This window comes from Hyaena hyaena, unplaced genomic scaffold (genome assembly GCF_003009895.1).
Source record: "Hyaena hyaena isolate Hyena2069 unplaced genomic scaffold, ASM300989v1 scaffold_409, whole genome shotgun sequence".
Taxonomy (NCBI): Eukaryota; Metazoa; Chordata; class Mammalia; order Carnivora; family Hyaenidae; genus Hyaena; species Hyaena hyaena.
In genome coordinates, this window is record NW_024081046.1 from 795079 (window position 1) to 810348 (window position 15270).

The 15270-nt window shown below is 63.8% G+C and overlaps 1 protein-coding gene across 3 annotated transcripts in view; it reads left to right on the plus strand.

The window, feature by feature from the left end:
* The first annotated feature begins 3922 nt into the window (after window positions 1-3922).
* INPP5A (inositol polyphosphate-5-phosphatase A) overlaps window positions 3923-15270 on the plus strand; it is a 167017-nt gene continuing 155669 nt past the window's right edge. For 2 of the 3 annotated variants that reach the window (XM_039252392.1, XM_039252394.1), the window contains exon 1: window positions 3923-4059. In XM_039252392.1, coding sequence (XP_039108323.1) covers window positions 3985-4059 — 75 coding nt within the window. In that variant the 5' untranslated portion in view covers window positions 3923-3984. The remainder of the gene's footprint in view (window positions 4060-15270) is intronic. The other variant, XM_039252393.1, reaches the window with a different exon arrangement.

Consider the following 15270-nt stretch of genomic DNA (forward strand, 5'->3'; position numbering starts at 1 on the left):
GTTAACTGACTAACGGCAGATGTTCCTCTGGCTGAAGGACGGGTCCAGCCCTTCTCCAAATGGACCAGAGCCCCGGGCTCCCTTCACTGTGTGTCTGACCAGGCTGTCTGCAGGAAAGGAACTTGAGTGAGGCCTTGAGCCCAGCGTGTTCTACAGAAGGGACTAGGGGTGACTCACCTGGCAGCGGTATTGAAGATTGATTGCCATGTGGTTAAAACACACTTCGCAACTACAAAGCACCATCTGTCTGCCCATCCAGCTGCTGGGGGGCGGCGCTCAGGCGTGCTTGCGGATAAGGAATCCCAGGTGTAAGCCTCCCGACCATCGATAGTCTGAACCCACACATGAATCGGTGACTACGTTAAACTACATAGTGACACGATATTTAGTGGCTAATGTCTGTCCTTTAAAAATGAAAAAGCTGGCAGCACATTACTGTTTAGCAGAAGACTGGGCCAGACTCTCCCCGGGGAGCCCCGAGAGCATCTGGGTTGGGGCGGGCTGGCTTCCACCAGGGAACCAATGTCGCAGCTCCTTGTCCCCTCGCACTGAGGGGTTAGATCCAGATCCAGAGGCCAGCGGGGCCAGGCCTCTCCTGAAGCCTGTTACGTGGGCTTTGCAAAATGCATAATTAGTTGCAAAAGTTAAATAATGATATCGTTGTTTTGACAAAGGAAACATACAGACATGGGACAGCATTCCGCAGGTGACGAGGGACATACAAGAAAAAGTCCTCCTCCCTTTTACCCACGATTTCATGAACGTGGCTTTTAACATTGGCGATGCTAGCGTTCAGCGTCTCCCAGAGTCAGGCAGCCCCGGTCCGGCCACGGTGACGGCGCTGACACTTTGTGGATTCACGTGGCGCATGTTTGTTCTCTCTCTGTGGTAGGCTGCACCGTGTGCCTGGGAAGGGCCACCAGGCCGAGGGGAAGGGACAGCTGATGTGATGGTGTGCACAGTGTTGGGGGGGCAGGCCAGCGGGGTCTGAAGGAGGAAGGGGCATCTGAGAGGTGGAAGGGCCGGAAGAAGCCAGCGAAGTCGCCCCTGGGGCACAGAGACAAAGAAGGCTGCCGAGGACCCGAGGTGGCCCTGGGCTCCACGCATCAGCAAGTGGGCACTTCGGAGCGTGAGTGAGCCTCAGGAGGCAGGAGTGAATCTGGAATCTGTTGTCGCCCAGGGGGGTTGAGAGAGCCCTTCCCAGGGCTGCGGCAGCCACATGGAGTGGGAAGTGACGCGTCAGGAGATGGGCCAGCAGGGGGTGTGCGCACAGGAAGGAGGGGCCGGGACCAAGCCCAGGGCCCCAGGACTTCAGGCAGGTACGAGGGGGAGCGAGCAAAGGAGGTGAGGGACTAGGACCAGGGCAGACCCTATTTCTGGGGGGTAGTCAGGTAGGTGGGAGCCCGGGGCGGGGACTGGCTGCTGAATTAGGCGGCCGGCGCTGTGAGCACGGCCCCGTCGGTGGGCAGCACAGTGGAGGGCTCTCAGGGCAGATGGTCAGCTCCTAGGAGAAGCATCTGCAGCAAAGGAGCAGAGACGGGAGAGCGCGGAGGGGCGGGGGACACCGGAGGGTGCTTGTGAGCTGACGGTGCGACCGAGCAGGGGCTGAGTGGAGGAGAGACTGCAAATCCTTCTTCGTGGAAAGGTAGACGAGAGACGCCGTATCCGCGGACAGGCTCAGCCACAAGACGCACTACTAGCAGTGCGCTCGTAGGAGGCTTCCTACAGAAACGTATCCTCATGGTTCTGGACGCCCAAAGTCTCAGGCCAAGTCCCCAGGCCCCAGCTCAAGCTTCCTGCCTTATCCATGGCCACCTCCTATGTGCTCCCATGACCTCGTCTCTGTTTTCTGCTGGGGGTTGGAGGGTGTGGGGGACAGTACGTGCTCTGGGGCCTCCTGTAAGTACACTGATTCTATTGGAAAAAGGCCATACCCCTATGGCCTCCTTTAACCATAATCACCTCCTCGTGGTCCCCGTGTCCACATACAAGCATCCTGGGGGATGGGGATTCAGCTGACCACTTTTGGGTGGGCACGATTCAGTCCCCACTACCTCTGCTGAATGAATTAGACACTGGTTTCCAAGTAAGGTTTGGGGGTGAGGCTGGGTGGACGCTGTAAGCAGGATTCCCCCAAATGTCACCAGAGGGGATGCTTTCCTTGGAAAGGTCCCAGGTGCCTGTCAACTACCTGCAGCTGGGGACTGCCCTTTGGGGAAGCTGGAGGGCGGGCCTGGCGGGGGCTGGTCCTGGCTCTGCCCACCCAGCCCTGGCCACACCTGCGCAGCCCTCCGAGGGCTGGCCTGGGCAGGGCGCTAGGGACACTGAGGCCTGCTGTGCGCCCCCGCGCAGGTTTACAAGCCGCTAAAACACTTCACTGATAACATTTAAACGTGGGCTGCATGTGCATCCAGTGTGTTGAATAAAAGGTATTCTTCGATTACCTTTGGCTGTTCTTTGTCACTTTTTTACAATGTAGCCATCAGGATATTTGGCAAGTGTGGGTCCCACCCGGTGTCTCAGGGACTGTGTGGTCCGCGTCGAGGCCGCCCCGGTGGGGACCCCGCAACCCACCGGCGAGATTCTGGTCCCGAGCCTGAGATCCCCGTCCCCAGTCCGCCCTCTCCCCGCTCCCCCGCCCCCGAGTCCTGAGACCCCAGCTGCGGAGGCCCCTACCCCGACCACGCCCCGACCCGGAGCCCCCCCCAATCCCCGCCCCTACCACGCCCTCGAGATCCCCTCCTCAGCCCGTGTCCACAGCCGTGAGATCCGGGCTCCTGGCTGCAAAACCCCTGCCCCGACCACTCTCCGACCCCGAGCCCTCAGCCCTGACCGCGAACACCCCTCCCTGACCACACCCCGGCCCTGACTTCACCCCCAGTCCCGACCACGCCCCCGAGATCCCCTCCCCAGCCGGCGCCCCCCGCCCTGAGACCCTAGCAGTCCGCCCCGAGCTCCAGGTCCCGACCACGCCCCGGCCCGGAGCCCCTCCCCGCCCCGACCACGCCCCCGAGAACCCCTCCCCAGACCCGAGCCCCTTGTTCCCCCGACTCCTGAGGACCCTGCCTCGCGTTCCCTCTTCCCGAACCCTCCGAGCCCTCCGTCCCCGGCCGCAAGACCCCCCCCTGCCTCCCCTCCTGCGTCCCTGTCTAGTCCAGGCCTTCAGGCCCCTGGGAACCCCACGTTGGGGGAGGCTCCCAAGGCCTGCGTGAGCGTTAATTAAATATCTCGGCCTGCGGCCCTCCACTTCCGTGGGTCGGGCGCGGGCCACACGACCGAACCACGGAAGAGCCCCTCGGCTCCCGCAGCGCTGCGGGCCGGCGAGCGCGCGCGGCCCCTTTAAGGGGCACGGCCGGTGCGGGGCCGTGACGACGCGGGAGCGCGGAGGGCGGAGACAGTGCGCAGCCTCGGCGCCTAAAGGGGCGGGGCGGACGGCCGCTGACCGGTAGGAGGGCGGCGGAAGACGGCCGGGCTGACGTAGGAGCGCCCCTGGGGGCCCCGCTCCCCGCACGCTTCGCCCCGCCCCCGGGAGGCCCCGCCCCGCCCCGCCCTGCCGCGCGCGGCGTAGCTCTGCCGTCGAGCCGGGCTCCCGCGGGCCCCGCCCCCCGAGCACGCCCCCCCCGGAGCCCCGCCCCGCGCACGCCCCGCCCCGCCCCGCGCACGCCCCGCCCCCTGGCTCCGGGCGGGACTCGCTTCGGCGGCGGCGGCGGCGGCAGCGGCGGCGGGGACTTCGGCGGCGGCGGCGGCGGTCCTGATGGCTGCGCGCGGGCCGCGGTGAGGCGCGGGTGGAGAGCGACGCGCGCGGGGCCGCGGAGCAGCGAGAGCGAGCGCGCGCGCGCGCGGCCGGACCCCGGCCAGGCCCGGCCCGAGCCGCCGAGCCCGCGATGCGCCCCGGGGCCGCCCCCCGGCGCAGCTGACGCCGCGGCCCGCGGAGACCCCGGCCGGCCGGCCCCGAGCGAGCGGCCGCCGCCGGCCCAGGCCACGATGGCGGGCAGGGCGGCCGCCCCGGGCACCGCGGTGCTGCTGGTCACGGCCAACGTGGGCTCGCTCTTCGACGACGTAAGTGCCGTGGCGGCGGCGGCCAGACCGCGACCCCGACCCTCAGCCCCGCGCCCTGGGGCCCCGGGGGCCCACATCCTGGTCCCCGACCGTGAGCGCGGAGCCCCAGGTTCTGGACTGACTGACATCCTGAATCCCGCACCTCAGGACCTGGACCCTGACTCCAAACCTTGGTACCCCTAAACCCGAGGACTCGGGACCCGAACCCCGGGCTCCTGAGCGCTGCCCCAAACCCTGGAACCGGGGCCACTCACCTCCTGCCTCAAAACTGCGCAGACTGAACCCCGACCTCAGAGTGGGGACCCTGGACCCCAGTTCCTAAACTCCATTTCTAATCCCTGTCCAAGGTCCCCGAATCCTGATCCGAGGACCCTAGTCCATGGGCCCCAACTCTGGTTCCTGAATCTTGACGGCGCAACCCTGACCTTCGTTCCCAAACCCCAGCCCCTGACTTCTGGCCCCGGACCCTCCACGGCCCTGGCCCCTGGCCACAGGCGGGGTGTGCTGGCCTCCGGGTCGGTGGCTCACTGGGCCCCCAGCGGGGGCCCTCACTTATTTCCCCTTGTAACTTGGTATCTGTCTAGTCCTCAGACGAGGGTCTCTGGGCAGCTCGGGAGGACTGTCTGTTTCTCTTTATTAAAGAGAAAGATGCCGCCTAGAAGCTTCCCAAGGCCAAAGAAGGGAAGGGACTCTGCCCAAGGCCTTGCCCTCCCGGGGCCTCCCACCCAGGCACCCAGGGCGGCCCTCGGGAGACCAGCAGCAGGAGACTGGGAAGCCGGGGGCTCCCGAGGCAGGAGGCAGGCCAGGCTGACCTAGTTGGGTGTCTCAGCCGCGGTGCCAGCCCTCTGTTGGTACTTACACCGCCAACCCAAATAAAGCAGAATGCGGCTCCAAGTGGCGTGCTTGTTTAAGAAAAAAGGGTGATGGCACAGACGGAGCCTGTGGCGGCCGCGCTAGGTGAGCGGTGGGTGTGGGCCCGACCCTGACCCCAGCACGACTTCGATTCCGGGAGAGGGTTCTGGCGTCTGGCCGAGCCTTCCCTTGCCGGCAGCGGGCAGGGGCGAAGTGCTTCAGTAAGCGGAGGTCACGGACGGGCTAGGTTTGATTTTATTAACAAAGAGGAGGTGCTATTTTTGTGTTTTTCTTATTTTAACTTCCAGGCGACCGTGTATGCTCCTTGCCTGCTGGGGGCGAGCCGTTTCCCTCGGACAACTTTATCGAGTTTCGCGTTTGATCGTTTCTACAAAAGTGCCCTGTATGGGTGTGTGTCTGTATATTTAGCATTCTATTCTCGGCTTTCCAGTAACATGCCACTATAACACGGTTTTGCTCAGATGATTCAGATCCGTTAGCTGAGGCTTCAAAGCCTCAGAAATGTCAGGAAAATTAAGCATGGTGGGGCATTTTAGTCTCAAAGGGAGAAAGAATTTTGCTGTGCAAACATTCTTTCCAGTAATCTTTGATTGTGAGTTCTAGCATTATTGTTGTGTTTCAGCTGTATACGCGCGCTTCTCTCTGTTGACAGTAAAATGGGTGACTTAATTTACTTTTATCTGGCAACACATTCTCTCCGAATTTCCATTTGTCGTGAAGGCTGTGTGCAGCTGTGTGCTGTGCTCACCTCGGGAAGGAACGCTTCTCTTGGTAAACACTGCACTGGTTACTTTTGCAGCCTGTCTTTGGTTTGCGGGCTCACAGACAAGTATCTGACCATAAGCCATAGGTTTCTCAGGGTGTGGGGTGCAATCCCGAGGGGCGGCGTGGACAGCAATCTCAGCCCTGCTGTGGGGCGCCTGCCGGGGCTGGGGCGCGGGGTGGTGGTGCCCGTGGGAGAGGACCTGGCTGGTGAGAGCGGTGGACTCTTGAGTGACGGGGGCGTGAGTGCCTCGGTTTATGGGGGGCTTCAGCAGATCTGCTCAGGGACTCGTCTGCCCGACATGTGCCCGTGCCGAGCGACACACGCTTCAGAAGGTGGCAAGGCCTGGGAAGGAATGCTTTCTTGCCCGGCTTCGTGGTCGCGGGGAGGGTGTCTGAGTCGGGAACCGGCACGGCGTGCCGTGAAGGACGCGCCTGTGGTAGGTGTGCGTCTGTGCGTCTGGGCGTCCGTAGTCTCCCCTGTTACCTCCCCCCATCTGGGGGTGACTCGCTGAGACCTGTCCGGCAGGCGGCTCTTCTCTCTTCAGCGCCCCGGCTCGTGACCCCCTGCACGCTGGCGCGGCCCAGATTCCTCCTCCCCGTGATGTCACCCTCGAGGGGTGCCGGCAGCTGCACCGCGTTCCTCTCCAGCTGTCACCCTCACACCCTGCAGAGCCAGGGAGGGCCCCGAAGAGTTCTCGGTTACGTGGGTAGGGACGCCCAGCGTTTCCCGCGTCGGGAGGTGGGAACTGGGAGAGCGGAGGCCGAGCAGGTTGCTCAGGTGTCCTGCCCCCTAGAAGGCTCCGCCGCTGGCTCAGGAGACAGGCTGGGACTCGGAGATGGTGGTGTTGTGTTATCGTGAACACAGCTGTGACCCAGTGAACCCCGGGCCGGCTCCCCTGGGCTTTACTCTGAGGACCTCTGTCCAAGCCGGTGGCCTTTCCTGAACCTGCACGAGCCTCTCCCTGGATGGGGGCCTGGGAGTGCCTGGGGCTGCCGTGACTTTCCTGCTTTTCTAGGTTTGCCGCGGCTCTTCTGTAACCCCAGGCAGAGTCGTGGCCTCACTGCCCGTTTGCCTGGAAAGGGGTAGGCAGGGCTGCATACCTAGATGTTTCGCTTGAGGTGGCTGGATTTTTGACAAGGGAGGCTTCCAGCTTTTGGTTCTTTACATCGTTGCTAAGAGTGAAGTCAGAAGGTGGATTCTTGCAGCCACGGTTTCGGAGCTGGGTCGCACACTTACACGGCAAGGCTGTTCCTGGGAAGGGCGGTCAGCCGAGCGGCAGGGCTCCGAGAGCACAGCCCAGGGGCGTCTGCCGTGGGCCCTGCGTCCTGCGGTGCACCCGGAGCTCGCTGGCAGTTTTGAGCTGGTTTCCCTTTTCGCTTGGTCAACGGCTGAGCAGCCCTGTACCCGGGCTTGCAGAGCGGTTGTGCAATGAGCTCTGCAGAGGTGCCGCGCTGCACCCTCCACGGCCTCTCGGCGGCGGGTGTCCATGAGCCCTGCCCCGGGCCCAGTGAGGGGGGTCGGCTGCCCTGGGCACTTGCCCCCGTCTCTCCTGTGCCATCAGGCTTGCACTCTGTGCCCTTGTTCCCATCCCAGCCTGGCAGCAACTTGGGCCCCAAGACCCCCCGCTGGTACTGTGGGTGGGGCCGTCCCCACTGGCTCTTGTCACAGCTCCTGTCCCAGCACTCGGGCACACGGGAGTGGTGGGGTGCACGGGGACCTCCAGCTGGAGGCCCGCGGTCAGTTCCTGCCCATGTCACTTGCTCCGGGCGGCCCTGACGGCATGGATCTCTCTGTGGCTTCAGGACCGTGGTGACAGCATTACGGAAACACCCGTCTCCCGCCACACGTCTCACCCCTTTACGTGGCGGTTGTGAAGCAGTGGTTTTCAGGGTGTTTGCAGACTTGTGCACAGGCCACCACAGTCCATTTTAGAACCTGTTTTGTGCCTAAACAAAAATGATGCCCCAGCGGCCACTGTCCCCTGAAACCCCAGCCCTGTGGTCACCAGGCTACTTCCTGCCTCTGGGGATTAACCTGCTCCAGGGGTCACCTGCTCCGGGGCGGGGGCTACCTGCTTTGGGGGTTACCTTCCCTGGGGGTTACCTGCTCCGGGGGGGCTACCTGCTCTGGGGGTTACCTGCTCCGGGGGTTACCTGCTCTGGGGGGGTACCTGTTCTGGGGTTTACCTGCTCTGGGGGTTTCCTGTAATGGATCATATGCGTGGCCTTCCGTGTCTGGCTGTACTCACTGGACATCATGTTTTCAGGGTTTGGCCCGCGGTAGGTGGTGGTGCTTCTTCCCTTCCTAGGCCTGAGCACGGTGCCCCGGTGTGGACATGCCACAGTTGGTTGATCCACTGTCAGTTGATGGACATCTGGGCAGTTTCCAGGTTTTGGCTGCTGCAGATAGTGCTGCTCTGAGCATTTGCGTCCAGGCTTTGTGTGGACGTGGCACGTGCCTGTGAGGGGAGCTGCCTGGTCTTTGGTGGCTCCGGGTTTTACCTTTGGAGGGCCTGCTCACCGCTGTCCAGCGTCTGCACCATTTTACCTTCCGTTAGCCACGTTCCAGGCTTGTGGCCGCTTCGTGGGCTCCAGGCTTTGTCATCTTGTTTCAGAGGCCTTTTCCTGGGCCGTGTGCACACCTGCGTTTGGCTCCCTCCTCACCTGCACCTTCTCTCTGGCCACACTCACTCCCCATGGGGCTTATCTGGACTCAGGCCTTGAAGGACCCTGACCACTCGGATTCCCAGGAGGCAGAAGGGAGACCCGGGCCCGGGGCTCAGCCCGTGGAGCTGCGCTTCTTCTGCCACTGCCCAGGAGAGGCTGTGCACGATGCCACTTGTAGTGAGGCGGTGGAGAGCTGGCGTCAGAGAGCCCGGGGCTGCTGGGTCTCTGGGGCCGTAGCATATGTACCGTCTCCTCGGCCCCTGGAGCAGGTGCAGGGGTGGGGGCTGACCGGGCTGGGCCTCCCTGTGGGCCCCTTGGGGCGCTGCACACTCCTTGCTCGTGCTCTGGACAAACAGCAAGTGCTGCTGGCCTTGGACGTGGTCTAGAAGTGGGGCTTGCACCCGTGACCCGTATGTAGGCTGCAGGTATCTCCCGTCCCTCCTCCCGATGGCTGGGGCACATTGCCGGCCAGCAGCCTCTGAGTGCACGGTGCCCTCGGCCCACGCTGTCCTGGGCGTTTCCTGTCTCTGTCAGCACCAGAGGTGCCGAGCGGTGCTCTCTGCTGCAGGGGAGGCACTTCTTCCATTTAAGGGGTTTTGCGCGTCTTGACTCCAGTGAAGCGAGCATCGCACGTAGGCTTGCTGGCTATTTACATCGAGGCACATCTGTTTCCACTGTCTCTTGGCCTGGAGGACCCCGAGAAGTCACATTCTGGTGGGACATCGCTGAGAAACGTCGCTCCCTCCACTTGAGTTCAGGGCCTGTGTCACACACGCTGTCGGCACACAGACCGTGTCCCTTCAAGAGCGAGAGGGCAGGGGAGGGGGCCAGCGTGCTCCGGGGCGGCCTCAGGTGGTACGCAGGTTTCTGGGGGAAGAGGCCTGTGCTGGTTCCATGATGCATGGGGTCCAGCCTGGAAGTGACAGATCGGACGCAGGCCTGCCTCCCTGAGCATTCTCACGTGGAGCCCACCGTCTGACCCTGACGGGGGAGGAGGAAGCTGGGGCGCAGAATGGTGGTTCCTTAAATGTGGACCATCTCAGCATTGGCCTCTGTCCCTTCAGGCAGGCATTGGGCTCAAGGGTCCAGGAATGGGGTGCAGTAGGTGGGGGATCAGCACAGGGACAGGTGGCTAGTCAGGATGGCAGTGGAGGGGGCTGGGCACCGTCTTGGTCACCTGTCTGTCGCCACTTTTTGGGACGCAGCCTGACTCTCCCCATGTTTCCCTGGGCCCTTCCAACATGGGGGAGCTTAAGGAATACAGTCTTGGGGGCTGGGGAAGGGAGGTTGCAGGGAGGATGTAGCATGTTCCCCAGGTAAACCTAAGGTGACTTTGACTTCTGTCTTCTGTTGCTGCTTCAGTTAATTAGGGCATTTGAGACTCTCTTGCCTTGACCTGCTCCCCAGACAGGCTGGGGGCAGCAGCTGCCTCCAGGCTCGAGGCCCAGTTCCTGCCTGGCCGGCCCGGGAGGGGTGCCCTGTGGCACACTTCCTTCTCTGGGGTGGCGGCCTCTGCCCGGAGGCCCCCTCCCTTCCCCCTGCAGTGGAGACAGAACTCTGACGCCTGGGTCCCCTCACCAGGGCCTCCCCTTTTGGGGGAGCAGATCGTATTTCTGCGTGTGTTTGAGCCTGAGAAGTGTGCTCACACTGAACTCCTCAGTGGGGGCAGGGGCTGAGTTGGTCCGCTCCAGGTGTGACCTTGGGCTCCCGGGAGAGCTCGGATAATTGTACATACAGGCAGAGACACTGATGAGGAAGCCCTCAGGGTTCTGACCTTTACCCATGAACGCGGATAAAGCAACGGCTCATCCAGCCCCATGGAAAATGTGGAAGTGATATGAAAGCCTCCGGTTTTTCAAGTGACGGCAGCATTAATCCAGAAATGCGATTGTGGGAAGATTCACATGAATCCAGAGTTGGGGGGTCTGGGGTGGCCCGCGTGTCGGTCCAGGGAAGGCTAGGCTGCACCCCGAGCCTGCCCCTGGGCCTTCTTCCACCTTGCCTGCCCTTGCTCTGTCCCGCCAGCACGGGAGCTGGATCTGGGACTGCCCCCCAGAGGCTGGGGGACCCCTGCTTTCCCCGCGGCGGAGGGCCTGGGCTCAGGCATCCGTCTCTTCTGCCCCGCTTCTCGGGCCCCCTGAGCAACTAGCAGTTATTCTGGGAACGGGAGGGTCACAGCAGGAGGCACGGGCAGGCCTGGGCCTCCGTGCAGGGAACCGCCCCCGGGGCTCCTGCGAGGCTGCAGGCCATGGACTGCAGGGACACGTGGTGACAGGAAGATGTGGACGCTGGAGCGCGCCTCTTGTCGCCTGTTACCCTCTTTTGCCTGTTTGTGCATCAGAGAGGCAGGAGTGACACCTGGCACGGGGCTGTGGCAGGTCGAGGGGGGTCCCTCGCAGGGTGAGGTGCTGGTGTTGGCAGCTGGCCCCAGGCACCCCCTCTCAAGGTCTCTGTCCCCTCCTTCCCACCCAAGGCCTCCCTGGGGTGGCAGCCTCGTCCTTACCTGGGTCCGGGGCTGAGTGGTGCCCGGGCCGCCCGGCTGGTCCATCGGCTGCCCCCAGGCATGGGCTCCTGTGTCTGGCCGATGGGACGGCCTCGCTGGGTGGCCCCTGCCCTCCGGCCTTTTCCCCTGCTGGGCGTCTGGGACTGTCACCCCACGTGCCTTGTTGACTCCCCTCCCCAACCTGGCGCCTGGGGCAGTTTGGTCGTCCGCGGCCTGGACGGGGTGCTTTTCTGTAGCTGTGCTTATACTGAGCTTCTCTGGCCTCCTCATGCAGGCAGGCTCGCGGGGTCTCTTCTGGGGACCGCTCCCCATGGCCCGCGCTGAGCTGCCCCTTCCCCACCCGACTCAGTGCCAGGCTGCGTGCTCACTGCTGATGTGACCGTCGGCATGCTCCATGGTGTTGGGCGCGGCGGGCGGGATCTGGGGCTCTGCTCCAGGGTGTAGGGAGCCCTGCCCGTTCCTGGACCTGTCAGAGCACGAGACGAGGGTCCTAGAGCCCCTCTGCTGGTCGGGAGAGGGCTGTGGGCTCTAGCTCAGGTCCCGCAGGCGTCTCTGTCACAGGACCGTGTGCGTGTCCCACAGTTCGCCCGGCGGGGACTTCAGAAAGTGTCTGCAGTGGGACAGCTGTCACCACGCTCATTTGGAAACAAGTTCCTCCCCGCCTTTTGCGGCCTTCGGAGCCGCTGCTCTGGCCCGTCTCCGGAGTCCTGCCTTCGGCTCCGACCTCGAGCGCCCGAGTCCCACCGTCTGGGACCCTCGAGTCTGGCTCATGCTTTCTGCCCCCGCTGCTCTTCCTGCTGTTCGCGTCAGCACTTCTGTCCTGTCTTAGCGCCGAGCGGGTTTCTGCTGGGTGCGCGCCCCGGTTACAGATGCAGCATGGCTTCTGCGTTGAGCTGCAGCGGACGGTCCTCTGCGCCTCGGCTCGCGTGCCCAAGGAGCCTGTGTTTTTTCCAGGCACCGCCCGCCCGCTCCAAGGCCACACCGTTCCCGCGGGACCGCACTGTCCACGCCGGGCCGGCACGCAGTATCCGCTCATCGTCAGCTGTGGGTGCATGGCCGAGTCTCCCTGTGCTTGCCTGCTGCCTGCTCTGCCCTCTGCCTTTAAAAGCTAGGCGACCAGCAGTGGTACCTTGCTGTGCCCCTGTGATAACGCCATTGATGGTGGCGCTCTCACGGCCCTGACAGTGGTACCCGGCACACTGTTGACTGTGTCAGTGGAGCGGCTCCCCTAGGGTTGGTGCACTTCTGCTCACTGCCCGGTCCCCGCTCCCCACCCCAGGGTCAGGCCACAGGATGCTGGGACCTCCCAGGAGGGGCCATCTCCCGGGGTAGAATGTGCCTGTCACAGCGCCACGCCCTCCAGCATGGTTATGCAGGTGAGGCGGGAGCAAGGACTGCTGTCTTAGGGCTTCCCAGGCCACCTTGGGCTCCCGGGACTCTATTTCTGTGCCTCACGCAGCCCGAATGGACCCTGGGATGGGGCACTTCTGTGTCGGGCTGGTGCTGCATCCCACACTCGAGGGTCAGTCTGGTGGTATTAGTCCTCAGGAGCTGGGCAGTGGTGGCATCCGCAGTCCCTCCCCCTGGCCCGTCGCATGGAGGACCCGCCCCCGCGTAGGGCGGAGAGCGCCCTTGGCAGGTGAATTCTCCCCTCCCAGCCTCTGGGCGTCAGTCCCCGACCCTCCCGGGTGCCTGGGACGTTCTGCAGTCCTGCCGAGGGGGTGCTAGGGGGGTGCGATTCCACGGTGCACAGGCTGTCAGCAAGGACTCTGTCGGGTGGCAGCCGTCTTCCCAGAGCTGCGGGAAGAACCTGCCCTGGGAGGGGCCTGGTCCTCAGGGAGGGCACGCCCTGCGCTCAGGGCCCGGAGGCCTGCCTGGAAGGGGCTGCACCCTCATCCATCTGGCTCAGGGGCTTTCTTTAGCCACACCCTTCATCAGTCCTGGGGTGCGGCCGGGGTGCACAGGGCAGATGAGGGAGGACACGGCCACCTGGCCCCAGCTCCGGGCTCGCTGCCTTCCATGGATGCCTGCCCTTCTGTGAGACGTTCCCGTAGACGGTCAGGCTGGGGGGCTCTGACCTTCTGGGCGAACCTGGGCACGTGGAGCTGGGAGCTGGGTTGAATGGTCAGTGCTTCTTAGTTGTTTTTTTTCATGTTTGTTTATTTTGAGAGAGCGAGCGTGCTAAGTGGGAGAAGTGCAGAGAGAGAATCCCAAACAGGCTCCACGTTCTGTGCAGATCCTGACGTGGGACTCGATCCCATAAACCATGAGACCGTGACCTGAGCTGAAATCAAGAGGAAGGTTAACCGACTGAGCCGCCCAGGCGCCCCCGCTGGTCAGTGCTGGTGAAAGCATGGTACCGCCTCTTTCAGCAGAGCCCGGGGGCAGGCGTGGCCCTGAGCGGAGGCCTGGGGCGAGTTAGGGGCTGGGTGGAGCATCCCTTCTGAGTTTGCCCACCTGTGCCCTGCAGGGGAGCTCAAAGTTCCATTCCAGTCCTGGGTCCCAGGCCTGACTGGGCGGCGTCCCTGGGCCTCGCTTTCCCAGCGCTGCAGGAGGCTGCCCGACTTGAGTGCCCAGAGTGCTGCGCTCTAACTTGGGGTTATTTGGGATTTGGTGAAGACAGGTGTCATTCTGTTAAGAATGACATCTGTCCAAGTGACAAACAAATTTGTGGGGGCACGTGTTTTGCTTTTTTCTCCTTCATCACCTATGGTTTTTCAGCTCTTTTGCAACTTCCTGTTTTTGCTGCAGGGCCGTCACCGCCCTCACCACCGCATCCAGGCAGTGCATACACTGCACACCGTCCGGGTGGGAGGGGGAGGCCGGCCACGTGGGAGGGGGTCGTGCTTGTTGATGCCGCTGGCAGGATGTGGGGATGTGGCCGAGTGGCAGGAACTGACCATCCGGCGGAGCCAAAGCGGGTCCGTTTTGGGGACCGTTCAGGATGCCAGCAGGTGGGGCCTGGCCTGTTTCGGAAGCCCCCAGGGCCCTGTCCTTGCCTCCGCAGCCCAGGCATGCTTGGTGCCGCTGGAGAGGCGCTTTGGGGCCGGAGGTCTGGGCTCCCAGCTTGCCGGGCGGCCTTGCCGTGCTGCCCAGGCTCAGCCTCAGTGAGGCTTGTGGGTGCGGGCCCAGAGGACTCACTTTCAGGGACTGTTAATAGCGTGGTTCCGGTGGCCTTGGGCTTAGTGTCTCCCCAGAGCTGGGCCCTCGTCCAGGGGCGGGAGCTTCGGCCAGGAGCAGCAGGGAGCATCCCTGGGGGCTCCCCACACGAGTGCTCCCAGCAGCCCACTCGCCCTGCCTGCCTCTGTGGGGCACTCCTTGAACTGGCCGCGCACAGCGGCTCAGCGCTAGAGCATCTCGAGGGCCCCGGGGGAGGCCCCTGAGGCCCCTCACGTCCTGCCTTCCCTGTCCCCGTCTCCCGCACCCACCCCACCCGTGCTGTCTGGGATGCGAGGTCTGCAGGAGAAATCCCCGGGGGCTGTGGGTAACGGGCGAGCACCAAGAAGGGAGGCTCCTTGGGCTGAGGGGAGGGGGCCCCCGGGAGCCTGGGAGGGGCCTGGGGGTTGGGGGCGGCCTGTCAAGGAGGCTGGGGTGTGGGGCCAGGGCCCCGGGAGCCAGCAGGCAGGAGCTGGGTTTGTCGTCAGGCGCTTTGCGTGTGGTCAGAGCCTCGCCCCCTGAGGCAGGGATTCCCACTCATCTTCCTGGGATGGGCACAGCCCACGTGAGGGGCAGAGGGGCCGTACGCTGGGGCCGTCCGGCTCATGGCTCACACTCCGAGCACCCGGCCGCCCCGTGGGACGGGAGATGGACTTGAAGGGGCTTAGGAGGCCCGGAGATGCCCTGGGCCCAGAGACCACAGGTAGCCTCTTGGGCCAGCAGCCATGGCCAGAGCCTGAAGTCCCTGGGGCCTGGGGGCCGTCTGGAGAAGTAAGGAAGAGGCGGCCTACGGGGCAGGAAATGGAGAGACCGGCCGGCTCGGGAGGCTCTGTGGCTGGCGTGGGCGGTGTGGTCAGCATGGTCTGGCGTAGCCAGTGAGTGGCGGAAACTGGGCCTATAGGCCAGGACGTGGCGTGGGTTTGATTGTGTTTGAGTCCCTGTTCCTTCTGTGCACAGGGCCCATGGCTCAGGGTCCCCCTCGGTGGCCCAGTAGGAAGAAGCAGTGAGGTGTGTGTCCCCCAGGGCACAGCCTTGAGTAGGGACAGTGAGCTCCCTCCTGCACGCACGCGGGGGCCATGGGGGCTGCTTGCACCCTGTCTGCGTTTTCACTACTGATAAGTGAATCAGTCCGGAAGGGGAAGAAGGGGGTGCTTAGGGCTGGGCTGGAGGGTGAGGAGCTCCGGATAGCCCAGGGCGGTGAGCCGAGAGGGGCGCGGGGTGGCCCTCCAGGACGGGGTCCCTTGAGG